Genomic DNA, 21,372 nt, shown 5'->3' with positions numbered 1-21,372 from the left:
GTAATTATGATTATATTACTAGGTATAGTAACATAATATATGTAATTTTTTAAGTATAAGAATGATTAGATTATTTTATTTGGTGTCTACTATTTTTTTATAGAAAATGTAATTTGTATTATTATAAAATAATAAAAATATCTTATGATTTTTGTCGGAGGTGACGGTTGATGACGGCGGTTGACGGTGGTAGCCGGTGGGCGACGATTCTCAGAGGTGGCAGACGGCGTCGGTCGGCAGAGGTGGCAGCTGGCGTCGGTCGACGGTGGTGGCTGATGGTGGCGCTTGAAGGCGGCGGTCTATGGCAGCGCCCGACGATGGGCGGTGGGCAACGATGGCTAACAGTTGTGCTCGGAGGAGGAGGCGACTCACTCGACCAATCGGCCAGATCGGGCGGCGACAGGCGCCCGGAGGCGGAAGCGACGTGGGTAATTGGTTGAAAGCCGAAAATGAATTAGGGATATATTTGATATTTAAATTTTAGTTAAATGGTGACATTGTAATGTAATCGAATTACATGGTGGCCTTGTAATCCAGATTATAAAACTTTATTACCTTTTTGTAATCCAGATTACATTACATTACAATTTTAAAATTGTACCCCCAGGGCGCAACACAAACGATCGCGCATGACATCTCTGGCGTAATGGCCAGGGGTCGATTCTCAAGAACTGACGATCTGGAGTTTACCTTATCATGCGTCTGATGTCTATATACCTGCATGTACCTTCCTTCATATCCGTGGGGCCGACACTAAGGGACCATTAATGCAGCGGATCTATATTTTTTAAAAAATTATACTAAATAAAATAATCAACATTGTAATATAATCTTAATTATATTACGTCAGATTACATCTTATCAAACGTAGTTTAAAATGTTTATTTTGCCTCCCTATTTGGAAAGCAGTTCTTCTCATCAGTAATTTTTTATTCCTTCATGGTCTTTTTCATAATTTACAAGTTGGATCAAGGTCAGAATCCGATGAAAATTTACTATGATCTTATATAAGTTCACCTTTCTATTCAGATTATAGTTTGAATTACGGTAGACGGTCGTAGACTGTTGACGGTGAGCAAACTCTATGGCACCGAGCAAGGAGTGATCTATCCATTGTCGACAACTTTCGATCTTCTATCTTCTATCTCGACTCAAACTATAATTTAAATGAGAAAAATAAAATTAAAAAAAGATCATAATCAATCAGATTTCTACTAAGATATTCTACTAAGATTTTATCTACTAACGATCTAATGTATAACTTATAGAAGGGATCAAAAATTATTGACGGACTAGAAGACCGACACTCATCAAATTCATCGGCTTGACCTTAACATGGGCCTAGACCCGACCCCGGGGCGGGTCTAGCTCGGACCCGGCCCGGGCCCGTAACCAGGTCAACAGGCCGGTTGCCCGTTGACCTAGTTCGCCAGGTCGAACCGGAACCGGCCCGGCAAGTTGTCGGGCCGGTTCCAGTTTAGTTGCTGTAAAACTGACGAACTGCCGGTTAACCGACGGTACAGCCCGCCGGTTCAGTCGTAATTTTTTTTTTTTTTTGTAACGGCTTGAACCGCTGATTAACCGGCGGTTCATAGCCGTTGGAACCGCCAGTTAACCAACTGTTCATAGCCGTTGGGGGGTTTTTTTGGATTTTTTTTCAACGGTTAGGATATTTGATCGTTTTTTTTATCAATAGCTATGATTTAGTATCTGTTACTATCAAAACTCTACAAATAGAGAGCTCATTTCATCATTTTCATACACATCTTCTCTACTCTTACTCTTAATCTCAATTTCATATTTTCTACACGCTTTCGTTTCTAATTTTCAATTACAATGGAAGGAGGCCGCGGAGGTGCATCATCTCGAGCTCGGAAGGGAAAGCAAATAATGAATCCACGGGAGAAGGACCCCAACATTCAATCCACCGATGATGAGATCGAGCATCTTCCGAATCCGACACCCGAAACATAAGAAAGTACCGATGCTATTACTTCTAAGGTTCGGGAACTTTCTCCTCTAAAGTCTTCTATTTTCACTAAACATTTTGATCAGAATGTCACTCTTCCGTTGGGAGAAATGCGTGCAAAATGTAAGCACTGCAATGCTTTCTATAAATTCCAAGCCGGCGGCTGTTATGGGTCGTTGAAACAACATGTAGAAATGAAGTACCCTGACGGAATATGGACTCAACCGTTCTCAAACACAATTATCAAGATTTTCTTCAACTAGCGGTAGTACCGATTCCGGTTTATTTTATATTCGGATAATAAATTAAGAGAATCATTAGCTAAATTTGTTTCCGTAGAACATTTTTGTTTTAGTTTTCAATCTAAATGCACATTTGAAGATTTTTGTAAAGAATCTCTTAATTCATGTGCTAAACGTGTTCCTAAGACTACACTTACTCGTACAATTAAAAAATTAGTAAAATAAGGGAAAAGAATTTAATTGATGAATTTAGTAAATTAGATAATAAAGTTTCTTTATGTTCTAATATTTGGAGTGATCATTGGCAAACACATTCGTATATGGGTGTGACTTGCCATTGGATCGATAACTCTTGGAACCTCCAAAAAAGATTGTTAACTTATAGAGTTTTTGATGAATCATATAATGCTCATAATATCACACAATTATTATATTTAATTTTAGAAGAATATGACTTAACTCATAAAATATTTTCAATATTATTAAATAATGCTAGTTCCAATACCGCTTGTATAGATGATCTAAAATTTGTTTGTCAACCTAATATTGACGGTTTATTTTTTCATATTTATTGTGTATGTCATGTTTTAAATTTATGTGTTCAAGATGATTTAAAAATTTTATAAAGTTATATTAAACCAATTAGAATTACAATTTTTTATTTATGGTCTCATCCATCTATAATGAAACAATGGGGTAAGTTTTATAAAATTAATGGAATGAGACCTAAAAAATTTCCACGTGATGTACCAACACGTTGGAATTCAACATACCAATTATTACAAGATTCATTTCAATATAAAGAATTATTATGTTCAATTTTTGCACAAAATACTAATACTAATATATATTTATTTTTACAACAATGGAATTGATCCTGTCCGAACGCTGAATCAACGGACACTGGGCACGTGGCGCTCTCCGAGTCGCTGACGTGGATCTCCGACCGGTCGTACGGTCCTCCGGCGAACCTGCAAGGAAATCGGGCTGGGAAGGGGTTCCCGGCGACGACCCTCCGACGCTCAAGTCAGCTAAGCAGACAACAAAAAAGTGGCTCCAAAAATCATAAAATGCGTACCTCCGGCGAAGTATAAGGCTCCTTATATAGAGCTGTGAAGGAGCTCACGCACACATACCGAGGTGAATACGTGTCCTCAGCCCATACCTCGGTATGTGTTTGTCAGACAAGCTTACCTGACACCATACTGCTACAGTTCGAGCACGTCTCTGATGTGACAAGGGAACCCTCTGTCATAAGATCCTGCGTATGGCCCAATCGTCGAACATACCCGCTGTCAGAAGATGTTCCCTTGTCCTTTTGTCTCTTCTCACTCCATGCCGAGTGTTCGGCTGGTCGGCAGTCATAGGCATCGTCCGGCCGGTCATATGTGCTGGTCCACTTAGGAGATTCCTGGTAGTGTGCTCTGTGGAGACTGTTCGCAGTATTGCTACTTTATGCCTTCGGTCGAGCGGGCCACCCGCTCGGCCATACGACCCCGTTCAACATGAGCGTCGGAACCCTGCCCCCTCGCCGGGTGCCTTTGACTCCGATGAGACCTCGTTCGGCCGGCCGGTCTCCCCTTATCCGGTCGGCCGTTCGACCCTTTGACTACTACGTGGCGTTGACCTCCCTCAGAGGGGGGTCCCTGTTCTTACCGCCGGATCAGGAATATTTGTAGTAGTATTTGTGAAATTTTAAAAGTATTTAATGATGCAACCGAACAACTTTCCGGTGTTTATTATCCCACTGCTCAATTGATTTTAGGAAATTTGTCTAATATAGTATTAGTTTTAAATGAACATATTAATAATGAATCTTTATCTCCTTGCATCTTAGCTATGAACTAAATGGGAAAAATATTTTTATTTAATTCTTGAAATTTATTTAATTGTATTTGATTTAGATCCTAGATTTAAATTAGAAGTTTTACAAGTAATGTTAAATTTATATTATGACATTTTAATTTCAATTAAAGATTTTTTTCTCCGGATATATATAATGTTAGAATTTATTTATATGATATTTATAATCAATATTATGTAAAATATGGAATACAAATTAATATTTCTGAAATACAACAAACTACTAGTAGTAATTTAAAACTTACAAAAGCACAACTCTTATTAAAAGAACGGATAAAACGTCCACGAGAATCCTCAAGTTCCACACAGGAACTTGAGAATTATTTTATGACTTCTTTTGATTTTAATGAAGCAGATAGCGAAATTTTTGATATCTTAAAGTGGTGGTCACAGAAGGCTCAAAGCTTTCCCGTCCTCTCCGTGATCGCCAAAAAATATTAGCTCGTCCAGTGTCAACAGTTGCTGTGGAGCAGACGTTTAGTGTCGGCGGCAACATATTAGATGGACGCCGATAAACTTTGTCTCCCGACTCATTGGAAGTCCAAGCATTACTGGACGATTGGACTAGAGTGGAGAAAAGAATCCAAGGAATGCAACTTTCAGATGACGAAGTTGAATATTTTGATATTGAAGGAACAAATACGACAGGAATAGGAAATGGAAGTGAGTGAAAATGTAAAAGGATAAAAATGTAAAAGAACTACGTGAGCTTTGATTCCCCTAAAGGGATACGTAGGCAACTTAAATAAGTGCAAACCCTTTTTTCCAATAAATTTTAATTGCTAATTTGTAATTTATAATTTGTAATGTTTAATTTTTAATTTATAATTTTTTAACATAATAATCTTGAACCGTGACGACTCGTGAACCGATGGTTCCGAACCCTGAATCGTAACCGTCTTGGGTGGTTAAGGTTAGGGTCGACCTGTTTGGAACCGCCGAACTAACAGTTCTGAACTGTCGAACCGTCGATTCCGAACCGTCGAATCGTCAGTTCCGAACAGTGGTCAGGTCTAAATGGGCCTATGCGCCTCGTGCCTACGTGGCTATGTTGGCTTGGGCTTGCAAGGCAAATTTAATGACTCTGAGTTGTTTGTTTGGTGACTGATTGATAGGCTAAGCATAGCCTGGTCACCTATCGTGCCTTGGTCATGCCAAGCATGAACTGGAAAAAAAGAGCTTTTATTGACATAGTCGAGTTGTTGATATTTAAATGATAAATTATTGATGTGGATATGGTTTAGGGGCCAGGAGAAATTAAGGGGGAAGGAGGGGCATTTTGATCTTTGTACTGTTTAAGCAAAAAGGAGACACTCTTCGAAGGGTTTTTCATGCTCCGCCACCACTATTTCGCACACCACTAACGCCGCCGCCGCTCCTCTCCTCTTTCTGATCTTCTCCGCCGCCTCACACAGGGGGCTTCTGCATTTTGACGTCGGGACCAGGAGGGGGAAAGGGGGCTGGATGCGGTTGTTGTGACCACAGCCATAAGGCATTGGCGTCGTTGCCTTTTCCCTCGTCGCCGGCAAGCCACCCCTCCTCCCTTCTTCTCCTCTCTATTTCTTTCTCTCGCATAGCCTCAACAACGCCAGCGACACCGGTCGCCACCTCCCGCCTTCTCCAGGCCGATGTCGCCAAGGTTGCACACAAGGGAGGTCTCCTCTCCCCGTCAATTGCCGACGCCGACGCTGAGGCTGACGTCGCCACCTCCTTCCTTCTCCACGCCGATGCCATCCCTCTCCTCTTCTGCTCTCCCCCTGTCCAGCGTTGCCTCACTCTCTCTCACACTCATCGACAGCCCATACGCCTTCTTCCTCCTCGCGCCACTACCGACCGACATTGCCTTCAGAGGCTGATGCTGCTCACAGCCGGTCGATGTCGCTCACAGGTAGTCGACGTCGTCCACAGCGGGGCGACACTGTCTCCGGCAGTTGGCGATGTCCTCTAGACCATCCTCATTAGCGCGGGCCCTCCGATCCATCCGATCATACTGTTGGATCGAGATCGCGCTAGAGGGGGGTGAATAACGCTCGTGGCCTTCACGCGTTTCAGATTCGTAAAACTATCGAGTTAAAGTTGCGGAAATAAAAGACAACAAACGCGAACACAAGTATTTACTTGGTTCGGAGCCTGTGGCGGCTCCTATTCCAAGGCTCGTGATCATTGATTGCTTTCGATGGACAATAACTATAATATCGAGAAATATTACAACTGAAGTATAATAAGGATTACAATAAAATAAATTGAAAAATAATACCGACAACAAAAGATTGAAGAATCGCAGCTCCGGGTCGTCGTTAACTTGTCGTAGCACTTCTGAGTCATCTTGTTAGCAGCACACAAGAGAAAGGTAGCTTGAGAATTGATTTTCTTGCTGCTGCCTCGAGACCTGCTTAAAAATACTTCGTTGAGGGCGCCTCCAAGCCGAAGTTTTATCCCGCAATCCTCGCTGTCAATGAGCTCTCGCCGCTGCCTCTTATCCGCCTGAGGGCGCCTCCAATGCCCCATGAAGGCGCCTCCAAGAAGCAGTCCAGGGCGCCTCCACTGTCCTCTAAGGCGCCTCTAAGCTCACTTCGCAGACAACTCGAGCCTTGCACCCGAGGCGCCTCCAAGCTCCATGGAGGCGCCTCGGACACTGTTCATTTGAAGTTTAGCTTATTCCTTTTGTACCTGTAAGACACGTTAGTCCCAAAACAACAACATACCCTGCAAGACACAGTTAGAACAGATATAAACATGATAAATCAAGTGATCGACAGTCATCAGATTGTCCGGGTCTGACTTCGGATTTCCGACCAGAAACCCTAGGTCGACCTGACGCCTACTGTTTCCTCTGCGGGGAACGCGTCCTCACCTACTCTCCTCAGGAGAGATTACCTGATGTCAGTCCGGTCCTCCAGACCGACTGGACTTTCTGCCTAGGGTTACCACCCCCTATGACATAGGGTTACCGACCCTAGGGTTTTTCTCCGCCTAGAGTTACCTCCCCCTATGACCTAAGGTTACCCCCCCCCCCCCCTTAGGATTTTCACCACCTAGGGTTACCACCCCCTAGGACCTAAGGTTGCCACCCCTTAGGGTTTTCCTCCACCTAGGGTTACCACCCCCTAGGACCTAAGGTTGCCGCCCCTTAGGGTTTTCCTCCACCTAGGGTTACCACCCCCTAGGACCTAAGGTTACCACTCCTTAGGATTTTCACCTTGCCTAACCGTAGCTAGGACTTTTGCCTAAGAACACTTAGGACTTTCCTGCAATCTCCATCAGACATGTAACATGTTAGATCACAAATTAGCTTAACTTTGATTCCTTTGTCATTATCAAAACTTGGGTTCAATCGTCGGATGCTTCCCGCACCAACACATACACGTCTGATGACGATCCAACATTTCGCTTGGTCCCTTTGATTTAGATTGTCTCCAACTTGTGAGCCGTTGCTGTTCCCGGTCTTCGTGCTGTTATTATGTTCTGGTCTTCGCGCCGATCTGTCTTGTGCACTGTGTTCCAACCTATGCGCTGATCCCGCCCGTGTGTCGTGTTCCGGTCTTTGTGTTGTTATTGTATCTCGGTCTACGTGTCGATGTTATATCTCGGCCCGCGCACCGATATCATATCTCGGCCTACGTGCCGATGCTATAGCCTGGTTTGCGTGCCATCTTCCAGCTAGATCCAGGTCGTGCTCGGTTAGGCACCGTCAGATTCAGTTCTTCATCCTGCTCAGAGTCATCTACTCTTCTGGGTCACGACAACTCGAGCAGCGTCCCATCCGGGGGCACCCCCTTGACCAGGGTATGTTTTCTGTACTCACCCCTTGTTCATTTCATTATTATATTATTAGTCTGTTACTTATATATTCGTTGGATCTATTTTGAGTATTGGGATATCAGGGACCGGGGCAATCCGGTCACTAGTTGCAGGTGGTATTGATCAGAGGACTTCTGATGACTTGATCAATATAGAAAATATCTTAACATACCTTCTTCTGGATTATCATAATTCGATCAATAGTTCATCCATCTTATTTGATAATCTATCTAACTTAGATTTCGAACCGAATCAATTTTCATATCAAAATAATAGGATAAGAAATAAAAACCCCCTCATCCAAAGAAATTATTGGGTCATAAATCACAATGATTTATTCTTTTTGAGTTATTATACCATATCCTCTCTCTTAGTCAAAGTTGGTGGCCTAGCTAGTCTAACACCTCTAGTTGCCATCTCATCTCTCTTATTCAAAGGCTACCGCTGACCGATTGAATTGTCAACGTCCATCTTCTTTTGCTTCTTGAGGTGGATGCCATATGTTAGTGTTGAGATAGATCCGACTGCAGATTGGGCCCCTATGAACTGACTAATCGGCGAGTTCAGCTGTCGATTTGAAAGGTAAGTTGACCGTCGATTCATTAAAACAAAATAGATTTTTTAATTATATTTTTTCTAATAATATTTTTTAATATCAATTAATCTGTTTTATCGTTCTATTATTTTTTTTAAAAAAATATACTTGTATTAATTTTTCATGTATATGACTATTCTACTTTTCTAGTAAAATTATTTTTTTATTTGCTTTGAGTTTTTTTTTAATACAGGACCATTTCACCTTTCTATTAAAATTAATTTTACAATCTATTTGATTTGAATTAACTATTCTACATTAACTCATTAAATTTATTAATTTTATTTAATTCTCTTAATTACTCAATAATGTTATTTTATTTATTTAATATTAAATTTATAAAAAAACTATTTAAATTTATGATATATATAATAAAAATTATCATGGAAGTATAAAATTAATTAAAATATATAAATATATATATTTAGATTTGACTCTAGGTCGAGTCTGAATCAGACCCAACTCAGATCTGAGTTTGACCAGACTTGGACCTGTTAACCTAGTCAACGAGTTGGTTCTGGCCTTTGGACATGATTCTGACGTTTTTTTTTTATCGAATTTTAAATTTAAAAAATATATATTTAAAATAATGATAATAATTTTGAATGTCATGAATTGTGAACCGAATCTAAACTGAAATGTCCAAAATATAAATCATACTCATTTTGGACCTGGGTCGACGTTCCAAAAATCTACGATTCTAAATCGTGATAAGCCTATGATATTCAATTATTTTATGAATAGACGTCGGTCTATTTTTATTTTTAAAAATATCTTTATTTTCTATAATACTATAATAATTATACATAATTATAACCATTATAGTCTCATAACTACAATTAAAGAGTTGTAACAGTTATAACTTCATAACTATTACAACTATATAATTATAGCCACTGCTATTTTAAAATTATTACAACATGATCAACTTTGATTAGAAATAAACTACCTATAATAATTATTATTTGTAATTATTATTATAATATAATAGTGAGTAATACTTACAGGAGATAACATATTTATATTATAGCAATTGTGAATTGTAGATATTATAATATAGTATTAATAGTGATGATAAGTGTCATTGTTATGAATATGTAGTTACTACGTCAAAAATAAGGATATTTTTGAAAAACAAATAATATAAAATATACTGAGATTAAATAAGATGTTATTTTGTAATATCCGAGAATTTTTTTTCCAGATTCCAAAAAAAGGGACGTTTTTTTACCCCTTGATTTATTATCTTGTATAAAAAATTGAGAATTGATTTTAGTGTCAATTTAATATATATATATATATATTCAAAAGTTAAGATATACATTCAAATTTTAATCTTTTTGTTACTCTCTTTTAAATATTTTATCACTCATCGCATTTAGGACAAATCAATTGATTTGTTTTTTAATTTATTATTATTATTATTTTTTTGATAATCTTGGTACCTAGTTATTACTATATGACTTAGAGATAACCTACAGAAATTTTCCATAGCAACCGTTAAGTAAATCATAAAGTGCAGATGGTCTTGATAGACAATCTGACATCACAAGTAATTCAAACTTCTTGAGTATAATGTGTCTTGGTTCCATCATTTACCATTAAATTGTAGCCCCGAGGAATATCAATTAATGGATTTTATTGTACAAAAGATGATTATACTTATCCTAAACGCCCCTCATAAATTATTTTTAGATTATATGAAGGGAGGTAAAAAATCAATTGATTTTATTGCTTTGATAGGAGAGTGTATAAATGTATATCAATCATAAAAATATATAGCAAGATTCTGAAGGAGTTGATTGGAGATTGCAGTCCTGTACATACACACTGTATTTGATCAGTCGATCATCAAAAGCAAAAATCAATTCATCATTCTCATTTTCAGCTAGCACTTTAGCTGCAGCATTGCAACGACAATCGACTTGGAGGATTTAATACTGGGCCCTTTGATTCTTTCACAATGTTTTTCATTATTCAATATTGTTCAAGTTTCATTTGGCTGTTCTCTGGTAAAGATAAACTTTAAGAAGGATTGCAAGAGAATACTAATTCTACTGAAATTGATATTTCAAATGCTGCATTTTGATAGAGCTATTGCATTGAAATGCACAAGTCGTTCAATATCCATTTCTCCAAATCAAAATGCAACTAACTGCTTGTATTTTGTTTAAACATAAACATATTATATATCCAAATTACACTTTTAAATTTGGAAGAGAGTACTGAGGTTTCTTTGTCATTCTGCATGATAGATAGAAATCCAAAGGAAAAGGCACTCCGGCACAACTGTGGAGACACTGTGACATTGCCTACAAGGATGACATTCTCACCAGATCACTTGGCTAGCAACTTTCAATGGAGAACAAGGTGGTGAACGATGGACTGTTTGCATTGCAAATGCTTTCAGATACTAATTAAATATGCTGTTGCATTTTAAGGTATCAGGAAGATGTATCTTACATGTCGATCAACGGTTTGCCAAAGTGTTTTACAGTACAAGTAACTTTTTAAGACAAGAAAGGAAAGTAACTTGTCACCTATCTCTAATACTGAATTAGACTTTCCGGAACGCCATTAATCCTAGTCCCAATGAAAGCAAGCCTCTGCAGGCTAACTTTGCAATGGCTTTCATCCAATCAATTATGGTATCGATATGCTACTTGAACTTTATGGATCTGTAGATGTGGCGCACAAACAGCAAAGCCACGCGGAAGCCAACCATACCAAGCATTAAGAAAAAACCATAACAGATGCAAGCCATATAACCAAAGAAGAAGGACGTCTGCATGAATCCAGACATGTCTGAGCGGGCATAGTAGTAGAACAAACAGTAGGCGTAGACAAACAGACCAGTGGATCCTCCACATAAGAAAGACCTGCATTTGGGTAAGCCGATATTAGTTCCATTCCGTGGAGAATAAATGACAGAAAGAGAATCATGTTAAAGTGCCTGTTGGTAAGTAAATTGCTATTAGTATTTATGCACTGCTAAAATATAAGAAAGATATAAACAAATTGTCTTCAAAAGAAAATAGATCAAGTCATCATTCATGTTTAAATACTTGACTTTAAATGACTGGTCGAAGGAACAGATACAGGTACTGAAATTAGTGTGTGGGATGCGTCACAATAATAGTCCATTATAACGAATACTGAAACTAAGGATTTGCTGTTATATTAGCAGCACCTCAAATCTGAGAAAGATCCTAGGAGGCACAAGTGTTTACCGGATATATTATTAACAAGGCTAAACAGATACAAGGAAAATACTTTCATAAACATATGTAGGTGGGTAAAATCGAAGAATTCATTATAAGCAGCAGGTATTTGATGTTGATGAGATGGGCATGCAAATGCACTAGAAATATAACTCAGTGCTATTGGCCTACCTCCACCACCATTCATGGTCTTCAGCAGCAAGTTGAAAGTAGGTAAGTGTAATCGTAATTAAAGCTGTCACAATCAGGAGGAGGATGAATACTATGAACAGAATACTGTAGATTGTGTATATCCTGTGACCCCAGACACTAGCAAATATGTAGTAAAGTTCAATGTAAATTGCACTGAAAGGAAGAAAACCAGCCATTGCCATCTGTGGGATTGTTCCTCGGTACCAAGGCAATGGTGGAATTTCTCTAGGATACTTCGTTGTCCCGCAAGAGGCTTGGAACTCCGTTTTGCTATTTTTGCCAGCAATGCCACCCAATACAAGCAATGGAACACTCACCAATGCCCAAATGAGAACAATAACCCCAATGGCTCCTAATGGTAATGCGGCAGTAGTACTATATGAAATAGCAACACTATGCAGGAAGCAGAATGTCAGGAACAGAGGTCCACAGAAGAGGCATCCTGTCAACAGTAAATTCCTTACCTGACAGAAAATGAAGAAAATAAATAAATCATATCTTACCACATACCAATTTACAGATCGATCAGACATCAATTTTCCATTCATCTACAGAATGTTTGATTTTATTCATACATACATTATAGAAGTGAACAAGGATCCTCCAGAACATGAGTGAAGCAGAAGGGAAATTGATCAAAGAAATTAAATCAAAATTAAAGAATGTACCCAGTTTGCCCCTTCAAGCTGACAGTAGAAAGAGGTAGCAGTATATCCAGCAATTCCGGAGGTGAGGGCATATATGACTACCAGAGCAGTGAACAAAGAACCACGACTGTAAGGATAGAAAACCCCGACTAGTGCAAGAACAAAAATCAACACGGTGCTGCAGTAAATATCAAGAAAGGAAAAGAAAATTGATTCAAGTAAACATCATCAGATACAAAGTGCCACAGAATATGGTATTTAAAACACAACAGCTGCTAAAATATCTCAATAGCCTTAACTCGATCTAACAAAATTGATCTGTATAGCTCATTTATAGTGGTGCCAAATAGCTTACTAGATGTACTTACAGAGTAAACAATTGAGTGCCAGAACCAAGACATGCAGCAAATAATGACTTGTTATTAGGGAACCTAAAGACATCACCATGGATACACTTCCACCCGGTCTCTTCTTGTTCCTCAGCAGACTCCTCATCATGAGCATATCTAAGAAATATAACGACGATGTACAGAATTAGATTTGCACATATATAATTCAGCATGCATGAGATGAGAAAACAGAAGAGCAGACAAAGTCAACTGTCCCATGTATTCCTAGATAGACATTAGCAATCAAATTGTGAGATATAATAAGGTTATCACAAATAAAATTCAAGGGCACAAGGGTTAATTCCATCATTCATCTCCAACAAGTATGGTGCTTTTCCAAGCATATATCTTAAACATGTCCCCGCTTTGTCCTTGAGTCACCATTGATGAAACTTAGAGAAGAAAAACCTTGATAATTAGGAGTCAGAACTTGATACTCACATCACAAAATCATTCTTCAGAACACGCATGAGAATTGTTGCAAGGAACCCAGTCAATAGAAGAACAGTAACACATGAGTTTAAGATGGAGAACCAATGAATCTCCAACTGTGATGAGGTTTGTGAGTACTTCTCCATCCTCTTCTCAAATGTTGTTGTTGTCTCCTTCCACTTAGCAGAGTAGGTAAAATCCACCTCAATTTCTCTGTCCTCAGTAAGATCCACCAGTGCAGTGGGACAAGACCAAACAAGAATCTCAATCACACGATCCTCATTGTACAGGATTTCAAATTCAATATGTCGGTAAAGGTAGTATTTGTAGTCACCCAGATCTTTTCCTTCCTTGTCGACCTTCCCAACGAACCCCCAGATGGGGAGGTCATCATAGTACATTTGGAAATAGTAATCCTTGGTGACAGCATCCCGAAACCTAGCAACATCTTCTGGTTTGAGCTTCTTCTTGCAAAGCAGCTTCGAATTAAATTCTTCTTGGAAACTAACCTTGTAGGGGGCATCAACAAGGCGATCCCCATTCAAAACTTCACCGAGTGCTTTCCTTTTCTCTTTTAAATGCTCTGTTGTCATTGCCAATCCATAAAAATAATGAATATCTCAAGAATACTATTACATATCTATCCAAAAAAAAAAAAAGAAAAGAAAAGAAAACGATCAAGAACCGACCTGGTCTGCAAAAGGGTAGATCAAAGTAGCGATACGTTTCACTGAAAAGAAAGAAACATATAGGCATGAAAAACATTATCTTCTAAGATTAACAGTTAGCTATAAGTACAGAAGATGGCGGCATCAGAAAAGTAGTGATTGAACTTCTTAACAATTTGAGAAATTCATCTTCAACGAAAGTGTCATCAAGTGGAATAAACCAAAAGTACCGCAATTTATAAGCATCATAAAGGTATGCACGACTTCAAGTAACACACAGAAAACTCTAAAGAAAAAACATTTGTTAACAATAGATCGGAATCACATCTCTCACTCTACAAGTTTACATATTTTTTGGGCCAAAGGACAAATCAGCAAAGGTCGTTCTAGGGCGACTTCGATCTTCCGGAAGCAGATGGAAGAAAGCAGCAGCGTCAAAAACGGAAGAAAAAAAATTATAGATCTACCAGAGCAGAGTTTACTCCACCGAAGCTTGAGAGGATGGAAGTGGATCTCACCTAGGGTTATGGAAAGGGCCGACCTTGCTGGCGTAGAGCGGGACGGGGTCCCCCTTCTTGTAGCGGTGATCGGAAGCCTCCGACGCGATTCCGGCAATCCCGAAGCACAAAATCAGCAACGCCGCTGCTGCCGTCGCCGCTAGGTCCATCGACTCCCTCCTTTTGATACTCGTTTGATACTCCCTCCCTAATTGCTTGATTTTACAATTATTTGCTGTGGCATTGACTTCCACATCTGCAATTAAGAACAAACCATAGGTCAGAAACTCTAAGAATATGAAAGAAATTAATTATAGCTTAAACTCAGGTTGAGTATTTCATGTTAGAAAATGCGTGACCTGTTGAAAGGTGCTAAGCGATGCCAAAATGGAGCCTCCAATCCAAACACTATACTTTCTTTCAGGAGGAGCCACCACCTTTATCTTCATGCTGCTTATGGCCAAGGCAATGATCTCCTTGCTCATCCTGTCAGCAATGCCATGAAACTTCATGATATCCACATCACACCTCATGATCGAGTTGTAGGTGGCCTCGTGAATGCCGACCGCTTCCATCCCAACAAGGATGGCTAGAAAAGGACCTCCGGGCATCGGAACTTCTCAGCACCAATGGTGATCACCTGCCCATCTGGGAGTTCATACGTCTTCTCCACTGATGAGCCATTCTTAGCTGTCTCAAGCTCTTGCTCATAGTCAGGAGCGATGTATGACAATTTTTCCTTCATGTCTCTAACAAGCTCACGCTCAACAGTGGTAGTGAAAGAGTAGCCACGCTCGGTTAAAATATTCATCGTATAGTCGGTAAGATCACGTCCTGCCAAATCCAAACGCAGTATAGCATGTGGGAGAGCATAATCTTCATAGATTGGGACAGTGTGACTAACACCATCACTAGAATCCAACACAATCCTTGAAAATAACATTTAAAATGACCAACATATAAATGTAGCGGGAGCATTGAAGGTCTCGAACATGATTTGGGTCATCTTCTCGCGATTAGCCTGGGGTTGAGTGGAGCCTCATGTCATCCCAATTGTTAACTATACCGTTGTCAATAGGATACTTCAATGTTAAAATGCCACGCTTGGATTGAGCCTCATCACCAACATATGCATCTTTCTGGCCCATGCCAACCATCAGTCCTGTGTGGCGGGGACGACCGACGATCGATACTAGGGAAAACAGCCCTCGGAGCATCATCCTAGCAAATCCAGCCTAAGACAAAACAATGATTAATACAACATTTCTTTTGTAACCCAAGCAATAGACAAAATGAGACGAAACTACTAACTAATAAGCAACAAATACTTGTTAATTATACCTTAACCATCCCAGTGCCATTGTCATAGACAAGAGGTTGAATATCCTCGCCTCTGCCATCGTCTATATCAGTGCAATGAAAAGTTCCTGCATATGACCGGCGGTTATGTATTAGTAAAAGAATTCCAGAATTAGTGCGGTTTTTTGTTTTAAACTCGTTTAGTATTTCTTTGGTTCAATTAGTTACGAAACTATGCCATAAGATTGATGTTTCTTCTGGGTGACTGATACGGTGCATGATGGTAGGGTCGGACAGCGAACGTGGTTGGAAGTCAAGTCCACGGGACGGTCAGAAGTCGAGCTTATAAGGCAGTCAAAAGTCAAGCTCACATGGCGGTCAGAAGTCAAGCCTACGTGGTGATCGAAAGTCCGACTTATGTGGAGGTCAAAAGTCTGACCTACGTGGGGTGCAAAGGGCCAGGTTACAGGATGGACCTGGTCGGGCACAAGTGACCTTCCAGAGTTAAGCCTACATGTCAAGTAAGTGTCAAGTAGAAACTCAGAAGGTAAGACGTGCAGGTCAGGATTTACGGACTCGTGACACAGGAGATGCAACGACTAAAACGTACAGGTCGAGATATGCAAACCAAGGATGACAGGTCAGGATTTACGGACTCGTGACACAGGAGATACAAGGACTAAAGCATACAGGTTATGATATACAAACCAAGCATGGCAGGTCAGATTTATGGACTCGTGACACAGGAGATACAAGGACTAAAGCGTACAGGTCGGGATATGTAAACTAAGGATGACAGGTCAGGATTTACGGACTCGTGATATAGGAGATATAAGGACTAAAGCGTACAGATCGGGATATGCAAACCAAAGATGACAGGTTAGGATTTACGGACTCGCGACACAGGAGATATACGGACAAAACGTACAGGTTGGGATATGCAAACCAAGGATGGTAGGTCAGGATTTACGGACTCACGATATAGGAGATATGAGGACTAAAGCGCACATATCGGGATAGTCAAACCAAGGATGATAGGTCAGGACTTGCGGAACAGGATACACGGGCAGAGCGTACAGGTCGGGATATACGAACTAAGACTCGCAAAGCAGGATACACAGAGCCAAGACACAAGTCAGGATATGTGGAAGAAGGTTTACAGGGCGGTAGGCACAGGGCTGGATATACCGGGATAGACCGAAGGGCAAATACAGGGTGCGATGTACAGGTCTGGATTGGCGGGACAACAAACAAGCTAGGGAATGCAACAGGAAAGGCAGTCCTAGGCCTACAAGTCACGATTTACAGGTACGAAGACCCAGTCTAAGGATTAACAAACCAGAGCGAACAGGCACTACGCGACAAGCAAGTCTGAGAATCGTAACAACCCGTCAGAGAATAATTACCACATGTCAGGGAATACGCTAACGGTCTGTGGCTCGTTGCCTCCGGATCCCTTCTCAGACCTATTGAAAGGTGCCACGTGTTAGTTATCGCCAGATAAAGTCTGACACCCGACATTCCCTGACACCAGTTAGACTCCAGAAGCATCTACTGCCATATAAAAAGGGAGGTTTTGTCTCTACGCAGGTACACTCACTCGTCATTTCATTCTCGTCTTTTACTTTTCGTCCTTTCACTGTGCTTCTGGGGAAAAAGTACCTGACTTGAGCGTCGGAAGGGTCTGACCCGGGGACTTTTTCCTTGGTTCTTGGTCTCTAACGCAAAGGGGGCTCATCTGAGTGTGCGCAGGGCCCTCGCGTCATCATCCTCGTCATCACCCCTCATCATCAACCCCCATAAGCCATTCCGACGGGTTCCAGATCGACCAGGCTTCGTAACGACTTTCTGTCAATCGCGGGTACAGCTCAGCCAGCCTTTATCAGACTCAGCTTCTGGACGGTATCAAATTTGGTGTCGTCTGTGGGAACACAGCGACCTGCTCCAAAACGTGAAGATGGAGGATTCTGGCAAAATCAACGTAACCATGACCGTGGGAGAGTACGAACTCTTCAAAGAGGCTAAGAAGCGGGCGACCTCTGAAAAACAACAAACTACTGCCTCCCGACCACAAAAGTTACCTGAGGTTTCTAAAAAACCGGCTCATGCCTCAGATCGAGGTTCGAAGAGAAAACAACCCATGGAATTTCCTCCTGCCTTCTATAGAGAGTCAGGCCAAGGTTATTATCAGCCAGACCCTGGATGCTATAGTTCCAAGGAGCAACCACAAGTTTCAGTGGCTGAGAGTTCTTTGTCCAAGGATTCGAAGAAAGGGAAGTCCATCATCCTGCGCGAAGAACGTCGGGTGGAGCCGGAAGAGAAAGTGCCCTTCTCTTCCAAAATCTTGGAGGAGAGGCTACCCAAAGGGTACTGACCCCCTGCTATCGGAGAATATGATGGCAGTAAAGATTCTAAAGACTATCTCCGCAAGTTCAGGAACGCGGCTCTGCTACACCAACACAGCGATGCCGTTAAATGTCGGGTATTTCTGAACACCTTATCGGGCTCTGCCCAGAAATGGTTTGATGGACTTATGCGGCAGTCCATCACTTGCTTCTCCGACTTCAAGATCGCATTCCTGTGCCACTTCGCCAACAGCAGGAAGTATCAAAAGACGGATCACTGCTTGTTTGCTCTCAAGCAAGGACCTTCTGAGCCGTTGAGGAGCTATATTAAGCACTTCAACCAAGTGGCTCAAGACGTTCCCTCGGCCACATCAGAAATACTCATGAGCGCTTTCTCTCATGGGTTGACAGAGGGAGAGTTCTTTAGGGATCTCATCAGAAATCTCGTAAAGAATTTCGATGAGATGCTGGAGAAGGTGGCCAGCTACATCAACGTAGAGGAAGCGCAGGCGGCGCGGAGAAAGACAGACAAACCTCCTCCCGTAAACAAGCCTGAGAGAAGAGTACCTCAACCGCCTACTCAACCTTTTCCACGTGCTCGGGAAGCCAGACCTGCCTTCCATCCCGGTCAAGATGTTCGGCTAGGCCCACTAGTAGCGGCAGTTCATGCTCCCCGACCTGGACCTTGGGGAGCACGCTACTGCACATATAATCGGTCCCACACGCACGCCACCAGCGATTGCTACCAATTCGCCCGGAATTCTCATCGCGCTGCCGAGCTGGATCTGCCACCCCCCGAGCTGGCCCTATAGGTTCAATGAATGATGGAGGAGCGACGTAATGCAATGGGACAGGTCAAACGACCCCCGGCTGATCAAGAGGGGCCAAGCATGCAACAACAAGGACACACTGGGGAACAAGGAGAAGCCCGCGAGGCAGAGAATCGGGGCAACGCGGCCATCCGTGATATAGACATGATCTCCGGAGGACCTACCGATGGAGATTCGGGTCGAGAGCGCAAGTCTCATGAACGTCGATTAGACGTTGTTGGATGTAGCAAGGAGCAGGCCGTTGGCCCTGTTATCAACTTTGGGCCGCAAGACCTGAAGGGACTAGAGTTGCCTCATGACGACGCCCTTATCATCAGAGCAGTCATAGCCAACAGCCGCGTAGCCAGAGTCTTCGTTGACACTGGTAGCTCTGTCAATGTGTTGTTTAGGTCTGCCTTTGAAGAAATGCAGATCTACGCCATCGAGCTCCAGCCGGTGGCTACTTCTCTATATGGCTTTACTGGTAATGAAGTGAAGCCCATGGGACAGATCAAGTTGGCGATATCCTTGGGGAGCAAGCCCTTAGTTAGGACTAGGAGGAGCACCTTCCTTGTAGTTGACTCGCCCTCTTCTTACAACGTTATTTTGGGCCGACCGGCCTTGCATGAATTCCGGGTTGCGGTTTCTACATTTCATCAGAAAATCAAATTCCCGGTCGGGGAGCAGGTCGGGGAAGTTAGGGGAGAGCAGCGGGTCTCTCGGCGATGCTACATTGACATGGTCAAAGTAGAAGCTCACAAGGCATAGAGGACTCAGGATGGGGCCGTTCATGCTATTCAGGAGGAGCCGATGCCTATAGCGAAGAGCATATTCCCTGTGAAGAGGTCCAATTGTATCCTGAGCGTCCGGAGAGTCTTACTCGGGTAGCAAGTGACTTACCTCCCGAGCTCAAAGAGGAACTGATCCAGTGCTTGACCCGTAATAGAGATGTCTTCGCCTGGTCTGCTAAAGAGTTACCAGGTGTCAAGCCTGAACTAGCAGAGCACAAGTTACACCTCTTGCCTGACGCCCGACCTGTCAAGCAGAAGAAGAGGAACTTCTCGACCGACCAGAATAAAATTATCAGAGCTGAGGTAGACCAGCTCAGGAAAGCAGGACACAGCCGAGAAGTACAGTTCCCGTCCTGGCTTTCCAATCTGGTCTTAGTAGCAAAACCCAATAATAAGTGGAGGGTCTGCATAGACTTTCGGGATCTTAATCGGGCCATCCCTAAAGATTGTTATCCTTTGCCCAGAATTGATTAGCTGGTAGACTCTACCGTCGGATGCGAAAGAATTTACATTCTGGATGCTTATCAGGGGTACCATCAGATTCCCTTAGCCGTGGAGGATTAGGAGAAGGTCAGTTTCATTACAGCTGATGATACTTTTTGTTACACTGTCATGCCTTTCGGGCTCAGGAACGTTGGAGCTAGTTATCAAAGGATGATGGGCGAAATCTTCCGGGAACAAGCTGGGCGCAATGTGGAAGTCTATGTGGACGACATACTTATCAAATACCCCTCAGCCGCAAATCTAATAGCCGATGTGGAGGAGACCTGCGACACCCTTCGATAGTACGGGTTAAAATTAAATCCTCTGACATGTTTGTTCGGGGCCAAAGGAGGGAAATTCTTGGGATACTTGGTGATGGAGCGGGGAATCGAAGCCAACCCTGAGAAAGTCCAAGCACTCCGGGATATGAAGGCTCCCCAAAAACTGAAGGAGGCACAAAAGTTAGTGGGCAGGATAACTGTTGGGGATCGATGGCCGGCTAGAAGGGGGTTGGATAGCTAAGTCACTCTCAACTTCTTTTCTTCTCTACAAAAGATTGGTGCACACGCGGAAATACAACTAACTAATGAAAACAATTAAGAAAGAATACCAAATTGCTAACAAGCTCAATATAACGTGGTTCGGAGATTGCTTGCTCCTACTCCATGGCGTGTCCTTGAGGTGGACGAGCTCTTGATCCTTCGGTGGATCAATCCCCGGCAATCTCCGGCTAGAGCTTTCTCCTTCTCATTGGAGCAAACCTCTCACAAAGGATCTCTTCCTCTTTACAATGATGAACTTAGGTTTAGGAGGAAGAGAGTAGGCTTGGAAGCTTTGGGCAATGACAAGGAGTTATTCAATAAGCATGAGTTACCTCCTTCAAGCCCCAAAGCCTCCTATAAATAAGAGGAGAGAGTTGATCATCATATCAACTCATCTCGGCACCAGTCGATGATGGTTTTGTCAGAGGTAGCCAATGACTACTTTGCAGCACCAACGGTTGGCCAACGATCAATTACCAGTCGACTGCTAAAACATGCAGTCGACTGGTGCAGTCAACTGCTAAAACATGCAGTCGACTGATCCATATTGACCGAACGAACAGAACCATTCTGTTCGCGCCTAATTG

At 41.9% G+C, this 21,372-nt stretch overlaps 1 protein-coding gene and 1 pseudogene across 2 annotated transcripts; both read right to left on the bottom strand.

Annotated features, from left to right (window-relative positions):
• Window positions 1-10,881: 10,881 nt before the first annotated feature.
• Window positions 10,882-15,026, bottom strand: LOC121971615 (transmembrane 9 superfamily member 3-like). 2 transcript variants are annotated; one of them, XM_042522960.1, is made up of 8 exons: window positions 14,876-15,026; window positions 14,538-14,772; window positions 14,041-14,081; window positions 13,361-13,934; window positions 12,899-13,036; window positions 12,552-12,708; window positions 11,863-12,347; window positions 10,882-11,349 (listed from the first exon to the last, which is right to left on the bottom strand). In XM_042522960.1, the coding sequence occupies exons 2-8, from the start codon at window positions 14,684-14,686 to the stop codon at window positions 11,130-11,132; spliced, it is 1,764 nt and encodes a 587-aa protein (XP_042378894.1). In that variant the 5' UTR covers window positions 14,687-14,772; window positions 14,876-15,026; the 3' UTR covers window positions 10,882-11,129. The 2 variants fall into 2 exon arrangements, with proteins under 2 accessions (XP_042378894.1, XP_042378895.1); XM_042522961.1 differs by lacking the exon at window positions 14,876-15,026 and having other exon boundaries at window positions 13,361-13,789; window positions 13,861-13,934; window positions 14,538-14,639.
• Window positions 14,725-17,593, bottom strand: LOC121972913 (annotated as a pseudogene).
• Window positions 17,594-21,372: the final 3,779 nt, after the last annotated feature.

Source organism: Zingiber officinale, chromosome 4A, assembly GCF_018446385.1.
Source record: "Zingiber officinale cultivar Zhangliang chromosome 4A, Zo_v1.1, whole genome shotgun sequence".
NCBI classification, from domain to species: domain Eukaryota; kingdom Viridiplantae; phylum Streptophyta; class Magnoliopsida; order Zingiberales; family Zingiberaceae; genus Zingiber; species Zingiber officinale.
This window is presented reverse-complemented; position numbering and strand designations above follow the sequence as displayed.

What these genes read in the sequence shown, in the direction of transcription:
- LOC121971615 (XM_042522960.1), bottom strand. Translation starts at nt 14,686, where the DNA reads ATGGACCTAGCGGCGACGGCAGCAGCGGCGTTGCTGATTTTGTGCTTC. An exon ending in CTGAAGAATGATTTTGTGAT is followed by an intron (nt 13,037 to 13,360) that starts GTGAGTATCAAG and finishes TATATTTCTTAG; the next exon opens with ATATGCTCATGATGAGGAGT. An exon ending in AGCTTGAAGGGGCAAACTGG is followed by an intron (nt 12,348 to 12,551) that starts GTACATTCTTTA and finishes ATTTTCTGTCAG; the next exon opens with GTAAGGAATTTACTGTTGAC.